Source organism: Notolepis coatsorum (assembly GCF_963971535.1).
Source record: "Notolepis coatsorum genome assembly, chromosome: 2".
Classification (NCBI taxonomy): domain Eukaryota; kingdom Metazoa; phylum Chordata; class Actinopteri; order Aulopiformes; family Paralepididae; genus Notolepis; species Notolepis coatsorum.
In genome coordinates, this window is record NC_140166.1 from 28910027 (window position 1) to 28935113 (window position 25087).

Genomic DNA, 25087 nt, shown 5'->3' on the forward strand with positions numbered 1-25087 from the left:
ACGACGATGATGATGACGAAGATGCAGAGGAAATGCAGGATCGGAAACTGAGCATACTGCAATCTCCCCGGAAGTGTGACGATCCAGACGCAGCAACCTGGGCAAACTGCCCATCCGCTTGGTCCAGCTGTGATGGCCGGGACGGCCATCGATATAGGGGGGGGGGGAATGTCGCGGGTGGGGGTATGTGTGTGTCTGTGTGTATTCATGGAGCGGTGGGATCTACCCATGGGAGTTCCCTCTCTTGCGTTACAGGCTGTGCCGTTGGAGGAAGCTGATTGGCTGGCTGGCGCATAGGGGCGGTGCCCTGGAACCCCGCGAACTCGCTCAAAAGGGAGGCGAGTATTGTCAGCTGGGCGCGAGACACAGAAGGACGAGACCCGGAGCAGAGGAGGAAAGAGAAACCCGAGGACGCCGACTGGTGATATTGCTGGTACACACGGCGCTATTGCTGCTTCCTGGAACGAAAATGGGAGTCGAGAGGACGGTAACAGAGGACGCGGGGCTGTAGGAGTACGAGGACACGCGACTCATTTGTGTTGTGCTTTTCCTCCAGTGGAACCAGTTCATATCGCCGACTGCAGTGTTCCCCCCGCAGTGGAAACGGGTGGAGCCTCAGACAGGAGAGACATTATCGCCACACCGGCCGCCGTAAGTAAAGGATGCAAGACATTAGAATACGCGTCTGACAAACAAACTGTTTCCGAGTGGTAAATGAAGACATAGACGAACAGTGACGGCATTGGAATTAGGAATATTATTAGTAGCGTGAAGCTGAAGATTATCGGAACGGCATGCAGTAAGCCAGTAAAACTGTAGAAGATTTCAAGTTTCAAGTTTCAAGTTTCTTTAATAGTTGTCATACAGAAGTACAGAATACTTTTGTACAAAATGCTTCTTACTGTTGCGCTCCAGAGACTGTGCATGACAAGATAAGTATGAAATAAAAACATAGTAAAAATTAGAAGTAAAAAAAGAGGTCACAGTGTTCAGTTTTGACATATGTACAATGTTCGTAGACGTAGTTACCATACAATATACAATACTGTGCAGTGTACTAATATACAATACAATATAGTGCAAGGCATAAATGGACGAGGTGCAGTTTAGGTACAATTCACAGTAGGTGTACGAGTTGTAGTGCAAATCCTTTATCAATAAATATAAAGTGTAAGTGTGTTTGTGTGATCTAAAGTGTGGAGAGTGGGTGCTGCAGTGTGTTGTTTGTTTGAGTGAGTGTGTGCGTGTGGGTGTGTGTGCTGTGTGCATTTGATGGTTGTTGCATAGTGATTATTGTTCGTTTAGCGATTATTTTCGTTTAGCAGCCTGATGGCCTGGGGATAGAAGCTCCTTCTGAGTCTTTCTGTGCTCGCCATAAGACTCCGGTATCGCTTGCCTGACGGCAGCAGTTCAAAGAGGCAGTTGTTCGGGTGGCTCGAGTCCTTAATAATTCTCTTAGCCTTCCCCTTGCACCGCTTGTTGTAAATGTTCTGGAGGGTGGGAAGCCCCCCTCTAATTGTGCGTTCGGCTGAACGTGTCACTCTTTGTAGTCTGCTACGGTCTTGTGCAGTGCTATTCCCAAACCAGGAGGTGATGTTGCCGGTCAGGATGCTCTCTATTGTACATGAGTAGAAGTTCCTAAGGATCTTCTGACTGACTTGGAACTTCCTTAGGCGCCTGAGGAAGTAGAGGCGTTGTCGTGCCTTCTTCACAACACTGTCAATGTGTGTGGTCCATGTCAAGTCCTCGGATATGTGGGCTCCGAGGTACTTGAAACTGTTCACTCTCTCAACTGGTGCCCCGTCGATGCTGAGGGGGCTGTAGTCCTTGACCCCCGACCTCCTGAAGTCCACAATCATCTCTTTTGTTTTGCTGACGTTCAGGGAGAGGCAGTTCTCCTGACACCACTGTGACAGGTTCTCTACCTCTTCCAGGTAGGCCCTTTCGTCGTTGGCAGAGATCAGGCCCACCACTACTGTGTCATCAGCAAATTTGATGATGGTGTTGTTGTTCCGCTGTGCTACGCAGTCATGTGTGTACAGGGAGTAGAGGAGGGGGCTCAGAACACAGCCCTGGGGGGCCCCTATGTTGAGCGTGATGGATGAGGAGGTGCAGTTGCCGGCTCTTACCACCTGGGGTCTGCCCGTCAGGAAGTCCAGGACCCACTGGCACAGGTCATAGTTCAAGCCCAGGTCCCTGAGCTTGGCTATGAGTTTGGAGGGGACTATGGTATTGAATGCTGAGCTGTAGTCGATGAACAGCATTCTCACATAGTTCCCCTGCCTCTTGTCCAGATGTGATGCTGCTGTGTGCAGCACATGGGCTATGGCGTCCTCCGTGGACCTGTTGGGGCGATATGCAAATTGCAGAGGGTCCAGGTTGATGGGGAGGGAGGAACAGATGTAGCCCTTCACTAGCTTCTCAAAGCACTTCATGGCTATGGAGGTGAGGGCTACAGGGCGGTAGTCGTTGAGGCAAGCGGGCGTAGATTTTTTGGGTACAGGGATGATGGTGGACTTCTTCAGACAGGTGGGGATGACGGCCTGTTCCAAGGACAGGTTGAAGATGTCAGTGAATACCGGGGCCAGTTGGTCGGCACAGACTTTTAGGACGCGGCCGGGGATGCCGTCCGGTCCTGCTGCCTTCCTGATATCCACTTTTTTAAAGATCCGTCTCACCTGATTTGAACCTAGTATTGTGGATACTCCATCCTCTGTGAACTACCTTTCTCTCTCTTTTCTGAATCATATGGAGGATATCTAATTTGTGCATTGTGACGAACCCGTGAACGGGGGGACCTTGCTATTACTGACTGTGCCCTCCATTGCAGACGGGAGGACATTATTGCACGCCTGGTGCTTGGAGTGCCTAAAACACCCCAGTACGGACAGAACAGTTTTTAGCCCGAAGGCGGGAGGGGCTACGGGAGCGGAAGGAGGTGGCGTCCTTCCGGCCCTCACCTTCGGGCCCCGGTCATACTTAAAACCTTTGTTTTTAGTGTTTGTCAACTCAGCGCTTCCACTGCCCAAACCTAGGTTAGGGTATGAGAGGAGTATTCTAGGCCTAGGCCCTACCCCTAGCGGTGAGCAGCCCGTGCTATTTTATCCCAGCCCCCTTAGTTACTGTGTGACACTTAGTGTGTATTTACCTACCTATATCCTCTCTAATCATTTGCCGTGGCTCCCCGAGGGATGGTGTGATATCGATACCTATTTCAGGCTGTTTGCAGTGAACCGTGTGGTGTGGTGTGATTCCAGACTAATGTTTGATAGTCATAGACCCGTGTGCAAGGCAGACCCTTTTTCTTCACGTGTGTAGTGCCTCAGGGGCGAGGATAGGTGGCGTGGGTGGGAGCAACAGTCTGGGGGTGGGTTTACAGGGCATTGAGCGCTTCCTCCTTTTAACTACCCTAGGCTTAGGAGGCGTGGGTATTTTAATCTAGTCTAATAGTGTTTAGGTAGGTTTATGAATTTGTATCTTATGTATTAAAGTATTGCCTGTTTTTCTTAAATACCATTATGTAATAAAGTATTGCTTGTTTTTGCTAAACATTCTCTCCTTGTCTGTCTGTGGTCCTGGGGAATCTGTTGTGGTAGTTCAGCTGAGCTCTTTGGAAAGTACACCTGTGCGCTTGCACTTCCTAGCTGTAGACTGGGGTGCTTTTCATTGGGGTCTGGTGACAATAGGAAGAGGTGTTTGTAGGGAGCAGACTCCATCTATCCACCTGCTTCTCGCTCGCCTGTCCTGCCAGCTCTCCACAACTTAGAAATAGATAGAAACAACAATGTCCTGATGTCCTACTTAATAATATATGAGGTCAACCAAGTTGCTTCGATTGCCTTTCAACCTACATCTCACTCCCTGTGTCTCTCAGTAAGACCAGGGCACCGAGTCCCCGGCCTCCTCTCTCTCTCTGCACCCCACATCTTCACAACACCTTCTCAATTCTCAACCCTGTCCAGCCATGAATTACGATACCACCTCACCACACAGTAGGTAAAAGATCCAGTTAGCTCGTATACATTCAAACGTAATGCTCTTTGTTTTGTGGTCGATTCTGAACAGTGTGGCGTTCCTGAAGAGATTCGGGTGGGGAGGTTGCGAGCCTGAACGGACACACATTGCACACAGACATACTGGTATCTTTTTGACAGATGTCACTCTTAGAGGTAAAGTACCAGAAGGTTTTCTGGGTTGGGGGACTAGAGGAGAGGGGAGGGGGGGGGGACGAGAGGAGAGGGGGGGACGAGAGGGACTAGAGGAGAGGGGATGAGGGGGACTAGAGGAGAGGGGATGAGGGGGACTAGAGGAGAGGGGATGAGAGGGACGAGAGGAGAGGGGATGAGGGGGACGACAGGAGAGGGTATGAGAGGGACGAGAGGAGAGGGGATGAGAGGGACGAGAGGAGAGGGGATGAGGGGGACTAGAGGAGAGGGGATGAGAGGGACAAGAGGAGAGGGGATGAGAGGGACGAGAGGGGAGGGGATGAGAGGGACGAGAGGAGAGGGGATGAGGGGGACTAGAGGAGAGGGGATGAGGGAGAGGAGAGGGGGACGAGAGAGGGGATGAGAGGGACGAGAGGAGAGGGGATGAGAGGGACGAGAGGAGAGGGGATGAGGGGGACTAGAGGAGAGGGGATGAGGGAGAGGAGAGGGGGACGAGAGAGGGGAGAAGGGGGACTAGAGGATATGGGATGAGGGGGATGAGAGGAGAGGGGATGAGGGGGACTAGAGGATATGAGATGAGGGGGACTAGAGGATATGGGAGAAGGGGGACTAGAGGATATGGGAGAAGGGGGACTATGAGGAGGATGAGAATTTGAGTACAGGACAGGCATCGGATTAAAAAAAACCTGCAGGAATACTGATCATCTCTCCGCCAAGAGTGTCATAGATCTTTTAAAAATTGGAATAGTTAGAATCTCCCAAACACATCGGAAGCGACAAAGATAATAGAAAGGTTTCTCTCTCTCTCTTTCTCAAACACATGTCACACTGTGACAGCAGAGGGTACAAGGACATTTAAACCCCCATTTGAACACCCTCTCTTGCTCTCTCTCAGACCACCAGGATCTTGACCTCGTCCTGCTCATCGGGGTGGTAGAAGAAGGGAATGCAGGGGTTTTCTCCCAGGAAGGGAGGGGAGCGCGGCACCCCCTGCGGGTTCTGAATCTCGTGGAGCAGCTGCATGATCTGCCGTGCCGTGCCGTGCCGTCCTCCCCGGGGGCCAAGGGCTGGGGGTCTGAGGGTGCAGCACTGTCCAGACCCGGGGCTGGGTCTGAGAGGGGGACAACCTCCATGGCTTCTGGTAGGAGAGAGAGAGAGGAGGATAAGGATGGTGGAGTGGTATGGTGTCTATTGATAATATTATTAAGAGTAGGGATGTTCGATATTGGCTTTTTTACCGATACCGAAATTGTCCAACTCTTAATTTCCGATACCGATATCAACCAATATCAACCGATACCGATATATGCACGATATATGCAATATATATATATTTTTTTTTAAACTGATACTGATATTTTCCGATATCTCATTTTAATGCCAATATCGGCCGATAATACCGGACATCCCTAATTAAGAGGTATTAGTACATTAGTGTATGATAAACGTTATATATATAAATATATATATATATGATAAAAAAAATATATATATAGGCTACGTTTGTTGACTGTGTCTAAGTATAGGCAGCTGGAGAACTAATGGCAGCAGAACTCGAGAACTACTAGGAATGTCTCATCACTAAATGTGTCTGACTCTTACCACCTAACCTGCACCTAACCTGCACAGACTACAAGGTATAATGGACAATGACTACAGCCCCCTCAGCATCGACGGGGCACCGGTTGAGAGAGTCAACAGCTTTAAGTACCTCGGAACCTACATATCCGAGGACTTGACATGGACCACACACATTGACAGTGTTGTGAAGAAGGCACGACAACGCCTCTACTTCCTCAGGCGCCTAAGGAAGTTCCAAGTCAGTCAGAAGATCCTTAAGAACTTCTACTCATGTACAATAGAGAGCATCCTGACTGGCAACATCACCTCCTGGTTTGGGAATAGCACTGCACAAGACCGAAGCAGACTACAAAGAGTGACACGTTCAGCCAAACGCACAATTGGAGGGGGGCTCCCCACCCTCCAGAACATTTACAACAAGCGGTGCAGGGGCAAGGCTAAGAGAATCATTAAAGACTCCAGTCACCCGAACAACTGCCTCTTTGAACTGCTGCGGTCAGGCAAGCGATACCGGAGTCTCAAGGCGAGCACAGAAAGACTCAGAAGAAGCTTCTATCCCCAGGCCATCAGGCTGCTCAACGAACAATGAACACTACACAACAACAACCATCAAACGCACATAGCACACACATCCACACGCACACACTCACTTTAAACAAACACACTGTAGCACCCACTCCCCACACTTTATAGCACACACTCACTTTAAACAAACACACTGTAGCACCCACTCCCCACACTTTATATTTATTGATGAAGGATTGCACTACAACTCGTACACCTTACTGTAAATTGTACCTAAATTGTACCTCATCCCATTTCTGCTTTGCACTATATAGTATTGTACATTAGTACACTGCATAGTATTGTATATTATATGGTAACTCAGTTACGTCTATTCTGCATCGAACATTGTACATATGTCTATACTGATCACTGTGACCTCATTTCCTACTTCTAATTTACATGCTATACTATGTTATTTGATACTATCTTGTCTAGCACAGTCTCTGGAGCGTAACAGCAAGAAGCATTTTGTATGAAAGTATTCTGTACTTCTGTATGACAACTATTAAAGAAACTTGAAACTTGAATGTATGACGTATGTCATGTATACTGCACCTGTGTATCCTGTATGCTTTACTTACTCATAGTATATATTCAAAGTGAGTAGTACCTTCGTTGATGAAGAAAAATAATGTCCACAGCCGCTCCAGTGTAAAACAAAGATATCCAAATGGTTTATTTATCTTCCACAGTGAAAGAAGAATCTGCTACAGTCCATAATTTCCTCTCGTATTGCATGCAGCCAATAAGGTACGTTTGGGGTCGTAAATGTTGCTATGTGTAGGCCCATAGATGTAAATTACCTTGTTGTATATTATTTGTGTTAGAATAATTTATGTGGTGCATCGCTAGCTTGAACTAGCTAGCTAGCTAGAACTAGCTAGCTAGCTAGGAGCTACATGTGAAGGAAAATAAGGACTTGTGAAGAGAATATAATATATCTTCTTTTTTTATTTTAGGTTGAAAATGTCTCACGTCAGAACAAGGACACAATCCCTTTCTCATTTAAATAATCTTGTTGGCACTGGGCGAGAGCTGTTGGTGTCTGACCTGCCAACTGTGAGGGATATCCTGAGGTATGGCATCTACTTGAGGGAGCAAAGTGAAGATGACAGGAGGAACTATCCAATGGACCAGCTAATGAGTGACATCAACTCCGGTCTGATTTGTCAGTGGAAGAAAGCTAATGCTCTTTTCAAGTCACCTGTTGTCAATAAAAAGGTGACCATCATGACCAAGCTCAAGGAGATGTGGAACCAGGCAGTGAGCTTTTATCTTGGGAGAAGCAAACTTGAGAGTTTAACTGTCAAGTTGGACAAGTTATTTGATATTTAAACTTGCAAGTGCCAGATTACTAGTTGTGAGGAGGCAGGTTGTGAGGGTTGTGTGATGCAAGCCCACATTAACTGTTGCTGCAGCAAAGACAAAAAGATTCCTGTGAAAGATATTGCCTACATCAAGGGACAGAGGGAAAAGGTTGGAAGTAAAGGACCACACCAAATGGCTGGAGCTGATCTGCCTGAGCACAAGAGACAGGTGAAAACATTGGAAAGGGAGGGGATGGAAAAGAAGGCAGAGAAAAGGAGAAGGGGCAAAGAAGAAAGCTTTGCAGCAGCAGACAAGGTTGCTAGGAAGGATGTTGAGAGCTTCCTTACAGTCCCTGAAGTTGAGCTCATTCCTGAAACTGACCCTGCAGCTTCAGCAAAGCTACGGAAAAATTATGATGAGATTCCAAACATCGCCCTTGCTAGTGTAAGGTATGGCATAGGTCTAAGGCCAACTGCAGCTATAGCAACTGCAGCTCTGATTGATGCAGGACTCATCTTAGAAGATGACACAAGTAAAGTGATTGATAAGAACAAGGTTAAGAGAGCACAAGAAAAGTTGATGCAAGAGCTGGGGGAAGAGTTTGAGGAGAAGTGCAGGGAGGAGGGGGGGATCTCCTGTATCCTCTTTGATGGGCGGATTGACATGACCAATGTGATGATGGAAGCTGAGGGCAGTGACCAATCTTTTCCTGCAAAGATCAAGGAAGAACACTATAGTGTTGCTAGTGAGCCTGGCAGCAACTATCTGTTCCACTTTACACCAGAGAAAGCAACTAAAGAGGAGTCCCATGCAGAGAAGATTGCTAAGGTCCTGTTTGCCTGGCTGAAAGAGAGAGGTTCTGATAAGACCTTGTGGGCCATTGGAGGAGACTCGACCAATGTCAACACTGGAGTGAAGGCAGGTGTAATGCGGAAGCTGGAGCTGCACCTTGGGAGAAAGCTGGTCTGGTTGGTGTGCAACCTGCACACTGGTGAACTTCCACTGCGCCGTCTCATTGTTGAAGTTGATGGGGCTACTCTGTCAGACAACAAATTGTCTGGGCCAATAGGACAGCTCCTTGATTCTGTTACAGACTTGGAGATCAATCCTAACTTCACCAGGATCTTTCTTGGCCCTCCGCTGATCAAGCTGCCTGAGAAGATCATTCAAGATCTCTCAACTGATCAACACTATGGCTATAAGCTGGTCTGTGCAATCAGGGATGGAGTGCTTTCTGCAAGGCTGGCTCTGCTGGAGATTGGACCGGTAAACCACAGCCGCTGGCTCACCACAGCAAACAGACTCCTCAGGCTCTGGGTGTCAAAGCATCAACTTAAAAGAAAGAACCTGAATAATCTACAATGCATTGTGGAATTCATCATTGGAGTGTATTATCCATGTTGGTTCAACATGAAGGTCAAGCACTCCTGGATCGAAGGGCCTAGGCACATCCTGTTTCAGCTGGACTGCCTCAAGTCTCAGAGGAAGGAGGTGCTGGATGTTGTGATGCCAACTGTGAGAAGATCTGCTTGGTATGCCCACAGTGAAGCCATCCTCCAAACACTGCTGTGCTCTGAGGATCAAAAAGAGAGAATTGAGGGGGTGGAGAGAATCCTGGCCATCAGGGGAGAGGGGGATCCAGACACTCAGCTGGGAGACTCCTGTGTCAGGATCAGAAGAACACCTCACATCAATAGTGACGCTTCCAGCATTGGTGGCTTAATCAGCTGGTCAGAAGATGTGTCAGAGCCACCTCTCACCTGCTCCCTAAGCACCTCCGAGGTGAAGAACTTCATCAACACCCCCATGGAGGTTCTCGACTGGCCTTGCCACACACAAAGCATCGAGAGGGTTGTTAAAATGGTGACCGAGGCCTCTGCTAAGTACTTTTCACAAGAAAAAATGGATGGAGGGATCAGGGCTCAGGAGACCAGCAGGAGGCTGATGTCCAAGAATGAATCCAAGCAGGACTTGTGCAACCTGATCAAATTTAAGAAGATAGATGATTGATGGAGCCCCATGGATTTTCTCAATAGGCTACATTGAGACGTTTGTTAAAATGGTTACAGAGGTTTCTGCTGAGTAGTTCTGGAAAGAGCTCACCTATTTATGGCTGACGTTGACTTTAAGTTTGTGTTTGTAGGTTGGTGGCTAAAGCAGTACAGTAGGAGATCTTGCCATCCAAGAATGAGTCCAATCAAGATATTGGAACCTGGCAAAGTTCAAGAAGTCAGGAAATCGAGATTTAGCACTTAGGTGTTTGTGTGCATTACAAATACAATTTATTATTGTTAGTATTATTATTATTATTGATCTTTGGAGTTGTATCCAGTTATATACAGTTCACTTGTTAATAAATGTGATGGCTTTGTCATTATAAATGATTTCCCATATATTTTTTATCTTTGCAATTTTGTAATACAATACCAATGGGTTCAAATGGTAAAATCAGCCATTTTGAAATCCAAGATTATGCAGGTTATATTTATCCTATCCCAAAAATGACCTCATATTTGAATTCCCCATTAAGAAACACATCATTTAGACATATTGCATGTTAGGAATTCCTTCAGATTCATGTTATCATCCATGTATGGCCAAGGGGTGAAAAATGGTAAAATCGGCCATTTTGAAATCCAAAATGATGTAGGTTAGAGTTATCCTATCCCAAAAATGAACTCATATTTGAATTCCCCATTAAGAAACACATCATTTAGACACCTTGCATGTTATGATTTCCTTCAGATTCATGTTGGCATCCATGTATGGCCAAGGGGTGAAAAATTGTCAAATCGGCCATTTTGAAATCCAAAACAATGTAGGTAGGAGTTATCCGATTAGAAAAATAATCCCATATTTGAATTCCCCACAAAAAAACACGTATTTTTAGACACCCCACTCGATTGATTTTCCAAAAAAAAAAAAGTATGGCCCGCCCTACTACTACAAGGTAAGAAAACTGTATTTTCCCAGTCTCCAAAATCACTGCCGACTCGACACATGAAAATACCTCCACACTGGAAAGCCGTAAATCAACTTGCCGGCTCTTTCCACAGCAAAACGGTAGGCTTGGCACCTTGGTTGAAAAATGCAGGCTTCAGTCTATGTTGTTTAGTCTATCTGTTCAGTCCTGTTCAGTCCTGTTTCAAGATGCACACTGCTGCTCCGAGAGAATTGTTGACTATATATAGATACACAAATGTTCTAGAATGTTTGGTTATGACATCATACGGAAACATCACAAAGGTTCTAGAATGTCTGGTTATGACATCATCACAAATGTTCTAGAATGTTTGGTTATGACATCATACTGTGACATCACAAATGTTCTAGAATGTTCTATTATGACAAATAAGCCGGTTCAATGACTTTATCTAAATCCAAGCATCATCTCATCTGTACCTTTGATTACACTGCTTAATTGATCATATTCAGAGTTAATTATATTGTTTACACTTGTTAGGGATTTCCTATCCCTGGTCGTGAATTCTTAATTGATTTGCCAGTGGGCCAGTCGGCCGAAAGACGAAGCGGAGACAGAGTATTTCTCAAACGGAGCTTTTATTCATTAGAGAAGACAGACAGTCACCCCGCGCGGGCACATCACCAGTAGACAAAAGAGAGCAGGAGCCAAAAGAGAACAGAATGTCCTATTACATGTCACTTTATACACTCTTAGAAAGGGGAGGGGGGTGTGTGTATGTCTCTGTGTGTATGTCTCTCTGTGTGTGTGTGTGTGTGTGTGTGTGTGTGTGTGTGTGTGTGTGTGTGTGTGTGTGTGTGTGTGTGTGTGTGTGTGTGTGTGTGTGTGTGTGTGCTGAAAGGAAGGATTTTGCATGTATAACTGCCAGAGAGAGAGAGTGAACTAGGATTTTGCATGTTCTGCTACATGATTTTGCATGTGTGTGAGGAGGGAGCCGGCCCTTGGAGAGAGACACAGAGAGCAGTGTGGCACAGACATCAAATATTACCAGGAATCAATGAACAAATCTATCAATTCCCCCTTTTGACGTTAAAAAACGTCAACACACAGTTCATTGATCTGTATCCGTCGATTGTCACCTCATTACATGCATCACATCCAATACCAGACGGGATAATCAACATCAGGAGAGCAGAGAGAGAGATAGAGGGAGGGGAGAAAGCGGGAGAGAGAGAGAGAAGAAAGAGAGAAACACAATTCTGGCAACTTAACAGAAGATAGCACGTAACCCCGCCGGACCCCCCTTACTCCGGTGGGAACTTTAACCCGGGGACTCTAACCCCTCTTTTAGGACTTTAACCTCACCTAACCCAGAGGAACCCCCCCTCTATTTACAGTGCACCCCTGGTCCCGTCTTCTAGGGGACGTGGGTCTCCTCCTGAGCTGGTTCCCGTTCCAGGGTGCGGTCCCCTAGGCAAACGTGCCTCCTCCGGTCCGCTGCCTTCCCAGTGTCTCTGGACTGTCCGCTCCACCTCTCGCCGGCCGGCCCACCATCACTCCAACTCAGCTCAGTGTCTCTCCTGCGGCCGCTTCCCCCGTTCTAGTCGTGGATGAACTGCGTGTCGTAGACGACGATCAGCGGTGATTGATCTGCGGTGCCAGCGGTGCCTGGCTGCGGTGTTCCTCTCCTGTGCTGCGGTGGTCATCTCCAGCCTCTCGCACAGCTGCCATCTCCTCCGGTCGCCTCTCATCCTGGCCCGTCTGTCCTTCGTCTCCTCCTGCCTGTCATCCGGTCGTCTGGTGGTCTGGTCACGGACGTCTGAGGGGCTGCTGGTAGCTCACCCCTGGTTCAGACGCGCTGCAGACAGCTGGTAGTGACTGCTGGATCCTCTGCACCGTCTCCTCCTCCTCCGCGTCGTCCTTGGTTGCGGCTGGCCCACATCAATTCTCACTGGAACCTCCATTTGTTAGGGATTTCCTATCCCTGGTCGTGAATTCTTAATTGATTTGCCAGTGGGCCAGTCGGCCGAAAGACGAAGCGGAGACAGAGTATTTCTCAAACGGAGCTTTTATTCATTAGAGAAGACAGACAGTCACCCCACGCGGGCACATCACCAGTAGACAAAAGAGAGCAGGAGCCAAAAGAGAACAGAATGTCCTATTACATGTCACTTTATACACTCTTAGAAAGGGGAGGGGGGTGTGTGTATGTCTCTGTGTGTATGTCTCTGTGTGTGTGTGTGTGTGTGTGTGTGTGTGTGTGTGTGTGTGTGTGTGTGTGTGTGTGTGTGTGTGTGTGTGTGTGTGTGTGTGTGTGTGTGTGTGTGTGTGTGTGTGTGTGTGTGTGCTGAAAGGAAGGATTTTGCATGTATAACTGCCAGAGAGAGAGAGTGAACTAGGATTTTGCATGTTCTGCTACATGATTTTGCATGTGTGTGAGGAGGGAGCCGGCCCTTGGAGAGAGACACAGAGAGCAGTGTGGCACAGACATCAAATATTACCAGGAATCAATGAACAAATCTATCACACTGCTTATTTGTATCTTTACTATAATTTGATTGCCTATATTTATGTCTTCTACTATTACCATGCCTGTACCTCCTCTCCTGGACGGAGCACTACAGAAGGTTAACCTTTCACTACCACACTACAGACGGTTAATGGTAGTGAAACAGGGTTAACCTTCTGTAGTGTGGTAGTGAAAGGGTTAACCCTTTGTCGTGTGGCAGTGAAAGGGTTAACCTTCTGTATTGTCACAGTGAAAGGGTTAACCATTTGGTAGAGTGGTAGTGTGAAAGGGTTAAGACAGAGTTTTCCATTTAATGTCAGTGTTAATGTGCTGAGCGAGTTAACACTCTGGCTAGTGGCGTGCAGTACCTGCTCCGTCCAGAGCGTTGAGCTCCATGCGCGTCGTGTGCTCAGCGTGGGTGCGCTCCTCCCCGGGGGGCAGCAGGTCCGGGTTGACCATCCCGGCGCTGCCCAGGACCCCCGACGAGTAGCGGCTGTACCACTCGTTCCTCTCCGCCACAAGCCTCATCACCAGGTCCTGGAGCTCTGCCAGTTTGGCCTGGCAGACAAGAGAGAAGACAACAGCGGTCAGAAACACCACGACGGCTGATTCAGGCGCGGTTCTATACATTTCCTTTTGTGTCGCTTGCCTCTGCTGTCGCAGACCACTTAATACAAACTCCAATACACTTGTTTTTACAAAGCATGAAGCCGTTTATACCTTTTTATGTCCCATTCATAGGTATAGACGGTTTCAACTTGACCACATCGAAATTCTAGATGGTTCTGTACCAAGCATTTAAATGGTAAATGGCTGCATTTATATAGCGCTTTTATCCAAAGCGCTTTAAAATGTGTTCCTCACATTTTACCCATTCACTCACACACATACAGCAGAGGCAACCATGCAAGGAGCCAACCTGCTCATCGGGAGAAATTAGGTGTTAAGTGTCTTGCACAAGGACACTTCGGCACGCTGGCCAGGAGGAGCGGGAAATCGAACCAGGAACCACTGTCGTCCTCGTCCCCATTTGGAAGTGACATCCTACTGACTAGTTTATTTTATTTATTTTTTTATCTTTTTCCCCCTCCTCTTTTTCCGATTTTTCTCCCATCCCACTGTTAGTCGTTATGCCAATTCCCAACTCCCTTCCTGGTTGTTGCGCACCCACCCTACTGTTGGTCCGGGAGGCTGGAGACTATCACAATTGCTATCCTCCGACACATGCGCAGCCAGCCTGGCCGCTCAGATTCTCACTGAGAGAGTGTAACGTGTGGAAGGTCACACTACCTCCCTCCAGATCCTTCCTTCGCTGAGCAGGCGCCCCGACCGAACTGTAGTAGTATTTTTCTGTTTACAACGCCCAGGACCCACCCATCAGCTTTCCCACCCTCTAATACTGCCAATTGTATTAGTACGGACGACCAGCCAAACTGAAAACAATGTGGAGAGCTGGATTCGAACACGGGAACTCAGCGTCTCCAGCATTGATGGTGAGTGCCTTGCCCACTGCACCACCTAGCCGCCCCCTACTGACTAGTTAAGGAGTGAGTACATTCTGAGTAACAGTAACTGGTTAAGGCTATTGAAGGAGTGATTCAATTCTATGTCTACACTACTAGTATGCACTCAAGACTGTAGCGCTCAAGTTCGACACTGTTTGACGAACAATGTTACTTACTCTTAGCTGCCAGAGTTGCACCCTTCCTGCTGACTTGTTGTACAAAACGTTTAAGTCGCTTTGGAGAAAAGCGTCAGCTAAATTACTAAATGTAAAATGTGGATGGTCCCAAGTAGGGATGTCCGATATTATCGGCCTACCGATATTATCGGCCGATATCGGCATTAAAATGTGATATCGAAAAATATCTGTATCGGTTTTCAAATTATTATTATTATTATTATTTTTTTTTACATCTCTATAGAAATGATGTCCGATATTATCGGCCTACCGATATTATCGGCCGATATCGGCATTAAAATGTGATATCGGTTGATATCGGTATCGGAAATTAAGAGTTGGACAATATCGGTATATCGGTATCGGTAAAAAAGCCAATATCGAGCATCCCTAGTCCCAAGTATACTTCCTGTTGCAGTGTCAATTTCAATAACTGACTAGGTCCAAGCTGTTCCTTAGCAACAGAATTCCAGCAAAACAGTCAGCCACAAGGTGAAGCTGAGCCTCTAAACACGCCCTGTGAACACACCAATGTTGCTTGTATTCTCTAAGGCTACGTAGCATTTGTTGCTCACTGTGTCATTCTCTTTCCACTTCGTGTGACTGGGTTCCACTGTGTGTGGAAAGAAATGTTGGCTTTGTTTTTTTTTCTTCCATTTTCTTGTTTAAATATTTATTTGAAATTATATCATTAGTCATTGTGATACTAGTTGGTCATAATAAAAGCACAGAATCCATCTCAATGGAACTGACTTGGAAGAAGACATGTCAAACAATAGAAGCACCTGGACCCCAGAACAACAGCAGAGTAACACAAAGAGGCTTGTTGTGAACATTTAGGGTGCTTTCTCACTCACCATTCGGGGTCGAATCAGAGCTGGATCGCACCAGAAAAGGGTGTGTCAGTCCTAGTGAGAACGCTCCCCCCGTCCCCCGGGACGCTGATTCGCTCCAAACCTGGACCGCTGAAATAGGTGGTTCCGGGTGCGCGCCAGTGGGAGCGGGGAGCGTGGTGTGCAAGCTTGTACCAAAACACGGGAGAGGCTTCTGTATCAACTTGCTGATACACACAACGTCGTTAGTATCGTTACTGTAATGCTTTCATGCTTGCTTGAATTTTGGGCAGATAAAAACATACAGCAACAACTGGACAATATCCACAAAAACGATATTTATGGGCAATTTGCGAGTTCAGACCTCAACCAAACAAGCATGTGGAGCCTCACGGCTCAGTGGATGAAAACATGAAGCCACGTTACAAGCACAAGACTTCCCTGGCTTGCATTAGGCCTGGAATTTTTTTTGCCATTGCTATGTCTACTATACATTGGTTTCTTGTTCGAATGCATTTATTTCTATTAGACCAGTGGTGCCCAACCAGTCGGCCGTGATCGACCGGTAGAACAATGACATGCAATATAATTGCCGCGAGTGATGGGCTAATGTTAGCTGCTAACTAGTTAAATAGGCTAAGCTAACTAGCGTTAACCCTGGAAAACGCTCAAAGCGGACTCCACGACACCAGTTCCATTTGTGAGAAAAGGGGGGTGGGTTATATTGACAAGGCTTGACAACAGAGGTTCAAATATAACTTCATGTTTATTGGTTATTTGTTTCTATATATCAGCATCCAGTCTCCACCGCTGTGTTAAAACTCTTCCTATGTTGACGTTCGAGCGTGACATCATCGCCTACGGCAAGCTTACACGCTCAAAAGGCAAACCGTAAACAAAACCCAGAGCGCACCAAGACTGAGTGTGTACTAGGGATGTGCATCTCCTCACTGAGGCCGATGCGATGTGCATCTCGATACGGTGCCAACGATACGATACATTAACGATACATTTGAAGCACCGGGCGATGCGATGCGATATGATTCACCCCCTGTTGAGATACGATACGATTCGATACGATTTGATTCAACATAATGCGATTCGGGGCGATACGATGCGATTCAACACGATGCAAAATAATAATAATAATAAATAATAAAATGTTATGGTATGACAGAGGATTTGGTTGTATTCCTTATGCAGCTTATATTATTATTAAAAATAAAATAATCTACTGTAAGACCATTTATATAAAAACTCTTGGGTGCCTAAGAAGACTTTTGCATAAACTGTCTTTTCTATCCACTTTAGCTAAAAACACACAAGATTTATTTATCATTATTATTATTTTGTTGTTCCTATTTGTGAATAATCATGCACTGAAATGTCAAATCACGTTCCATTTGTACCTGTACAATATGGTGAATAAAGTAATCTGAATCTGAGAGAGAGAGAGAGAGAGAGAGAGAGAGAGAGAGAGAGAGAGAGAGAGAGAGAGAGAGAGAGAGAGAGAGAGAGAGAGAGAGAGAGAGAGAGAGAGAGAGAGAGAGAGCCCCTCCCCGTCTGAGCTGCCCCGTCGACAGTTGATGATGTCACACACTAGACTAGGTCACTAGGATGCGTCTATAGTACTTTCCGACCGTAGCATTATGTCAACATCACGGAGCCAGGCTGGATGGATTGCATGAAGCGATATAATTAAGAAATGAATAACCAATAAATGTGAAGTTATCTTTGAACCCCTGTTGTCAAGCGTCTTCAATATACCCCCCCCCCTCCTCACTAATGTTACTGGTGTTGCAGAGTCACTTTAGTTAGACACTAGTTTAGCGTTAGCTGAACGGCTAACTGGCGTTAGCCAGAGGCTACTAGCGTTAGCATGTTGAGCAATTCTATTCATGTCTCCTCGACTTCCACTGTTTGTTGATAACTGTGACGCGGCTCTCGCCTTATGTAGTAGCAAAGCAATAGTATCTGCTGTGTGTGTGTGCAGTCACAGTGCACTGCTGACAAGTGGATGAGAGGAAATTACATCAATACATCGGTTTTTGACCGATGCAAAGACGCTACAACAAGATGCATCGCGAGTTCAGCCTGACATTTTGCCGACGCGGACTTATTCCACCGGTGCACTTGCATCGTGAACGTGTATGCCGGCGCACCGATGCAAATCGATGAATCGTCACATCACTAGTGTGTACGCAAACTAGAGGGGGGAGAGGGAGGGAGGAAGTTTGCACCCAAGGACGGAACGAGGACGGAACGGACCGGAACGGACCCGAATGGTGAGTGAGAAAGCACCCTTAGTCTTTTTGGTGTCAAACTTGCACAACATCAAACACGTATGTTTGATAAGGTAAGGAGCAGCCTATCTGCTGGTGGAGTACCTTCATGGTATGAAGACTGTTTGATAAGATGAGGGGCAGCCTATCTGCTGGTGGAGTACCTTCATGGTATGAAGACTGTTTGATAAGATGCTGAAAATTACCAGGCATTTTGAGATCACGTGTAGAAAAAATCTAAGCAAATGAATAAAGGGAAGATGATTAAACAGAAGGTTTTGTAGATACAGTACTGAATTCTGCCATCCGGACACATGCAATTTGAAATATGATTATAGAATATAGAATATCAGGCCTATAAATTACCTTATTATAGCCAAGTTGCACATCTATCGATCGGGCCAAATCTACTCTTTCATGTTCAAGTTCAAGTTCAAGTTCCTTTTATTGCCACACGGCCAGGCCGGTGGAATTCAAGCACGGTGCAGGTGGTAGCTGCAACAATACACCACATAAAACATAAAAAGACACATGGAACAGTACAGTACAGAAAACACCACCTAGAACAAATACATGACAGAAACAGTACAGTACGAAAAACTATAGATGTCAGTTCAATGTAACATAGACCAGAAGAAACATAAAGAAACATAACAGCAGGGGGTAAATTTAGGAGGAGTTGGAGTTGAGCAGTTGTATGGCCTTGGGGAAGAAACTGTTATTGAACCTTACAGTGCGACTACCTAGTGACCTAAACCTCCTACCAGAGGGGAGGTGTTGGAAGAGGTGATGAGCTGAGTTCCAATGTGTGAGGATTGGTCCGATTCCGCACGCTTCAAGGTACCAATTACCGTCGCGCACCTGAAGTGAGTTTTAATCAGCTCGGTGGAGCCCTTTATATAGTCTGGTGTTCCTAACGTTCGGTGTCGGGTCGTTTTGGATTACCATTGGCTGCTGCTTGTTCCCCCCGTGTTTGTGCCTCGTCTGTTTCTCTCCACAACGTCTATTGGAAGTCGCCGCTGTTGCTTTGCTCTGCCATCCTTTGGATCTCTGCCTCATAGACCGCTTTGCGCATTTGCGCCTTGGTGAGTTTGGAACGTACCTTTTTTTGGATACTCTGTTTTTCTCGCAAATTCCGGGACTCGGGACCTTTCTGTTTTTTGTGTGTTTGGGTAACAGGTGTTTGTTGTTGTTACTGACTCAGCTAAACAATACTGGACTGCCTGTTATTCCGTTCGCTCGTCTTGTTGACATATTCTCTCTCTCTGTTTTCCCGAGTGGATCGTCAAGTAGCTGCAGAGTCAGAGGCGCAACGCCACGGTGCCGTCTCTGCTCAGAAGACGAGCTGCAGAGCCGCAGACAACTCTGCCTAGAACATTTCTCCCCTTGTGCTTTTTGTTGTTTTCGCTCATTTCTGTTTTGTAAATAAATACGCCCTGGTTTTTTGCTAACTCTGAACTACCTGTCTGTGCCGTGCTGTTGGGGTTGGTGTCAAACCATAACACAATGGCAGAGTTCAATTTGGATTTAGTATCACCAGGCGTGCAGCAAGAAGCGTGAATGAAATCTACTGTAAGTACAGTTATTTCTTTATAATGGAAACTGCTCCGCCATTTTGAATCAGTTTGCAACACAGATTTTTGCTAAACGTTCACAGGAGGTAGACAAACTAACTGCATGTCACAATCTGCCCTTTGGACTCAGGAACTCTCTGAACTCTCTGAACATAGACAATCCTCTGCTGCCCTCCGGCGGCCTGTCCGCGGTACTACAGGCAACCACCCTGTGGTTACCTATTGTCTGGAGCCTGTTGACTAATTTCTAATGTACTCCCTGTGTATTTGCTATCGGTCCTGTGTGCTCCCCAATATGTCCATATGTCCTAGTCTAGCCCTGTGTTCCCTGTGTGTATTCATATGTTCGTCTAGTCCTGTATTCCCAGTGTTGTATTATTATTAGTATTCCCAGTGTTAGTATCATCCTAGCCCCTAGCTGTTTCTTGTCAATAATTAGTGTCCGTATATATACGTTTTAACAGTGTTGCACCATTGTTCTGTCTACCCCTGTATCCTGCCGTGCTGTTCTGTTCACCCTGTGTACCTCCTACCTTGTCTTCGTAAAACCCTCTGTATTATCCTTCGCGCTATGCCTTCGTGTTCCATGCCATTCCTGCCGTTCGCGGTATTCCCCCTTGTACATTCTGTTCGTGAGTTCTAGTGTTCTTGTTTTTCGAGTCTCAGTCCGTTTCTAGCCTGTTTAGTTTCCCCTCTGAGCCAGCCCGGCTGCGCATTTTATGTTCCGTGCTTCGTTCCTGTTTAATTGTTTACTGCTGCTCAGTAACAGCCTGTTTATCTGCAACTTCGACTCGTGCTCGTCTCTCTCACCCATCATTGTCCTGCGCTTGAATCCTACACCTCTCCTAAAACACCCCATTACAAATTTCAACGCTCATTCAAAGCTCAAGGTCTCGTCTCCTCATATGACTACAAACAGAATTGCGACACAGATTCAAAATGGCAGATAATCGCTTGTAAATGAATGCATTTCAAAAACGAATATTTCACTAATAACACTTTAACCTATTGGTAAACAAACATATTGCTGAAAATATACACTATGACTGCTGTTTTGACAGGATTAGGGTCTTTACTCTTGGCTACATTTGACAAATTAAATGTGACATTAATCCATACAGTCTGTAGACATGGATTTATGACGTGATGTCATCTGCGGTCCGCTGACGGACTGCTCGGGCTCTATTTGTAGACCATTTCCTTTAAGGTCTATGTGTGGACCATCGTTTCTGACAATTGCATACTGTTAGGGATTTCCTCCCACGAGTCCTTTAATTGATATTAGTGTAGCAGGGTGGATTATCCCTGCTTTATGGGAGTGGTTGTACACGGCCACCTGGTAGCGGGATGCAGTAGTTTAATCTAGCTGAACCCCCGTCTTTGGGCCCGGAACGTCGAACTGGAGGTCGGGCAGCAGGAGCGGATGGGGCCCAGGATTTACTAACCTGGGGGGTGGTACTCTGGTCCTCCTCGCCCTCCAGGGCGGTCAGCAGTAGCTCCCCACACACTCTCACTTCCCCCAGTACCTCCGTTAGCCCTCCCACACCTGGTGACTGTTAGCTGACTAATGATGTTGCGCTCCCCAAAGCAGTACCCTTCCTTAACGACCTGCAGAGACCTTTAACCATGGAATACGAATATGGTGGGGAAGGGGTAAATACTAAATAGTAATGATAATAGTAATATTATTACCCGGGCAACAAAAGTTAAAACACGGGCTCAGTAACAGACACACACACCGTGCTCCCATCTACGTCTCCTTTATATAATGCCTGGTCAAGTATCAGATACAGGGTTATATCTTAATGTGGTTAATATGCAATAGGTTCACACTAGGCACCGGGTGCTCTCACTCACAATACAGGGGAACGTTATTCCCAAAATAGGCACCTTGTGCTCATTACATTAATTCTACTGCCCCGCTTTGCGGTGGGGAAGACCCAGGTACATATTAAAGGAGTTCAATGGGAAATTCAATAACGTCACACAATTATTACACTAAAAAATAAATGACATGTGGGCCCACGTTACCAAATAAAAGATCCTAGCTAAAGCCGGCTTAAAATGGTTGGGGTACCCCTAGACGCTGCTGCTAGCGTTCGTTTCGAATAGATATTGTTTTGGCACACGCTGTACTTAACAGAGATGGCGGGTCCACTCTCACCACCACTCGTCCGGGTGACAAGATGGCCGTCGGGCGATCCCGCGATAACAGCCAGCGGCCCGGGGTAGACAGCAGGGGCAGTGGCAGAGCTGGAGGAGCGTGCTGTGTTGTGGCGGCCTCTGCTGGAAGAAGAGGTGTCCTCGGCTGCGTCGACGAGACGTCCACTGCGGGGCTGCTGGCTGAGCTGGCGTGCGCTAATCTGTGGGCTACCTTAAACACAGCTAAACTGTGGGTCTTGGTGGACCCTCCTGCTGTCGCCTATACAGCTAACGCAACGTGGCTATGTACACCACCTGTCTTCAGCGACGCTCGCCTAGTGGTACACTCAGAGTCACTATAGCCGTTAGCAGCCAGCTAATATACCGCATAAACTTCTAGGATAACCCGTGTTATTTACTGAAGTTTTGTTCTTCTTTCCGTTTCACTATTCACACACTTCTCTATCGCTTGTACTTCTAGGATAACCCGTGTTATAGCAGAGTTACTCGTTCTCTCCCGTTGCTCTTCAACAGGGCTCTTCGAGAGCACACGTCCGTTCACGTTCGAGTTCACTGTCGAATTCCTCCTGTTCCGCCCTCCAGGTAACCAGCTTCTCACTTGCTCACTCCTTCCTCCTCCGCTCCGCCTGCCACCACCGCCCCCTGCTGGCGACCGCAAACTGGTCCCACCATGGGACACTCAAGGCAGGAAGAAAGATGATTTAATGTCACGTTAATGATCCATATCGAAGCCGGAGGGAAGAAGAGAACCTCGCATTATTAGTCCGGGCGAGATATCAAAGAGAAACACTTAGTCCGGGCGAGATATCAAAGAGAAACACTGGTTATCATGTCTTTGTGCACACAGGGGAAGTAAAAGGTTACGTCAGCACTTCTGAATAATAGAAGAATATTCAGGATGCTACATTTCCCCCCACTTTAAACTTGCCAAGTCCTCTGCAAGTTACCTCAATGGAACACCAGTTTAATACATGCATGAATACGGTCCTTAGACCAACAGTTTCACACACTCTTTCATAAATTGCACACACTGTTCAACAAATACGCTCTTCAGCACGTAGTCCTGGCGATACCGAGCGGGTAGCTGACCTCTGGTGCTCCTCTGGGGCCGGATTGGTCCGACTCCCCCCTCTCAGATCCCGTGTCCGTCTTCTTGCCCTCCCGGGTAGCAACACGAGAGGATGTAGGAGGGGTGGAGTCACCAAGGGGGGAATCATCAGACTCGGAAGAGCTCTGTGCAGGTTCATGCATCCTCCGGGGGATCCGCGCGTGTTCCCCCCCGCCTCGGGCAGTCCCGTAGGTGCATGTCCTGGGGCCCAAGCCTTCGGGACCACGTCTCGAGCCGGGGCACACCGTTTACACTGTTGCCTCCAGCCCTTCACCTCGGCCGCCATCCCTGTCCAGTAATAGCCCCGCCCCATTAATAATAATAATAATAGATTGGATTTGTAATGCACTTTTTGTTCGCTGGGATCCCAAAGTGCTACACTACATGGTTAAAACAGTTAAAAAAAAATAGAATAAAATAGTTATTAGTAAAACAAATAAAATAAAATACAGAATAAAAATAGAACATAGTTAATTAAAAACATAGTATAAACAGACAATTTAAAAACAGAGCGCAATACAATTTAAATAAAAAGCTAACAGTCAAAGGCCTTTTTGAACAGATAGGTTTTCAGGCCTGCTTTGAAAGAGTCCAGGCTCTGTGGTGCCCTCAGCTGGATGGGGAGGCTGTTCCACAGGCGTGGTGCAGCCGTGCAGAAGGCTCGGTCACCCATGGTGCAGAGCCGGGTATTGGGGACCTGAAGGAGCAGGCTACCTGCGGATCTGAGGGTGCGGGTGAAGGATTGTGGAGTGATGAGTTCCTGAAGGTAGAGGGGTGCGTGTCCGTTTATGCAGTTATGGGTGATTGTAAGGATTTTGTAGTTGATCCGGGATGAGACAGGGAGCCAGTGTAGTGAGTGAAAGATGGGGGTTATGTGATCGTGTTTACGGACTCTCATCAGGATCCTGGCAGCGCTGTTCTGGATGTATTGCAGCTTTTGGATGCTCTTGCCAGGAATCCTGATGAAGAGTCCGTTACAGTAGTCCAGTCTTGAGGAGATAAAGGCATGGACAAGCTTCTCTGCATCTGACAGGGTTAGAATGGGACGGAGTTTTGATATGTTTTTTAGGTGATAGAATGAGGTCTTGCAGAGGTGTTTTATGTGGGTGTTGAAGGTCAGGTGGGGGTCAAATCGAACCCCCAGATTTGTGACTGAGGGGGAGAGGGGGATTACCTGGCCGTCAAAGGTGAGATGGGATATGGATGAAGACTGAACCTGGTGGGGGGTGCCAATTAGGAATGCCTCGGTTTTCTTGCTGTTTAGTTGGAGGAAGTTGCTGTTCATCCATGCCTTTATCTCCCCAAGACAGGTGGTGAGGCATGACAGAGCTGCAGAGGGGTTTGGGGCCGTTTTTATGTAGAGTTGTGTGTCATCGGCATAACAGGGGAAAGACATTCCATGTCTGCCGATGACACGACCGAGGGGGAGCATGTAGGTGATGAATAGAATGGGACCAAGAACCGACCCCTGCGGAACACCACAGGTGACCTCGAGCAGCCTGGACTTGTGTCCTCCCAGTGAGACATATTCTGTCCTGCCTAAGAGGTAGGACTGGAACCACTGTAGTGCATGGCTCGACAGTCCAACAGTGTTGTGGAGGCGCTCCAGGAGGATGGTGTGGTCCACAGTGTCAAACGCCGCTGTCAGATCGAGGAGGATGAGGAGTGATGGTGATCCTGCGTCAGCGGTCATTAGGAGGTCATTCGTCACCCTGAGCAGAGCTGTTTCCGTGCTGTGGGATGAGCGAAAGCCTGACTGGAACTTCTCGAACAGGGTGTTATTTTTAAGGTGGTCCTGGAGCTGGGAGGCAACTACCTTTTCCAAAACCTTGGATAGAAAGGAAAGGTTCGAAATAGGCCTGTAGTTGGCAAGAACCCATTAACCCTAGTGTCCCGCGTTCGCCCAAATGTCCCCCAAGGACATGTTGAATCTCGTATACGTGCCGCCGCAGCGCCCCCGGCACCACCAACTGCAGTATCTCTTCTCCATCTCGAGGGTCACTAACTCGCCTGAATAGCACCTCATTCTGCAGACGGAACCGTTCCCACTGCCCATAGAGCTTACGCATGAGCGGGCTCGCCTCTTGCAGTTGCACTCCGGTGGGGCGGATCCCCTTCATCACCGCCTCCCGTACGGCCCCACCTCCGGGTCTTCCACTTGGAATTGCCGTATCTCGTCCCAGCTATATCCGCCGTCTCCCTTCTGGACCGCTATCTGCCTTGCGCCGACCACTGGGAACCCCGACGGATCGGTCCGCTTCTCGGGGCTCCCGCGAGCACGGACGGAGGCCGGCCGACCCCGCGCCTCGGGCCTCCGGCGAGCACCAACGCCTTCCGCTGGGATCGCTAGAATGTCCTTTTCTGTGTCCACTACCTCTGGTCCTGGTCTCAT

The 25087-nt window shown here is 47.3% G+C and overlaps 1 protein-coding gene across 1 annotated transcript; it reads right to left on the reverse strand.

Annotated features, from left to right (window-relative positions):
• Window positions 1-5057: 5057 nt before the first annotated feature.
• On the reverse strand, window positions 5058-22838 carry LOC311223301 (uncharacterized protein; the record flags this gene model as incomplete). Its single annotated transcript, XM_084308093.1, has 4 exons — window positions 5058-5084; window positions 5207-5304; window positions 13423-13612; window positions 22677-22838. 4 exons carry the CDS (start codon window positions 22836-22838, stop codon window positions 5058-5060), a joined length of 477 nt encoding a protein of 158 aa, XP_084164219.1.
• Between the last annotated feature and the right edge of the window lie 2249 nt (window positions 22839-25087).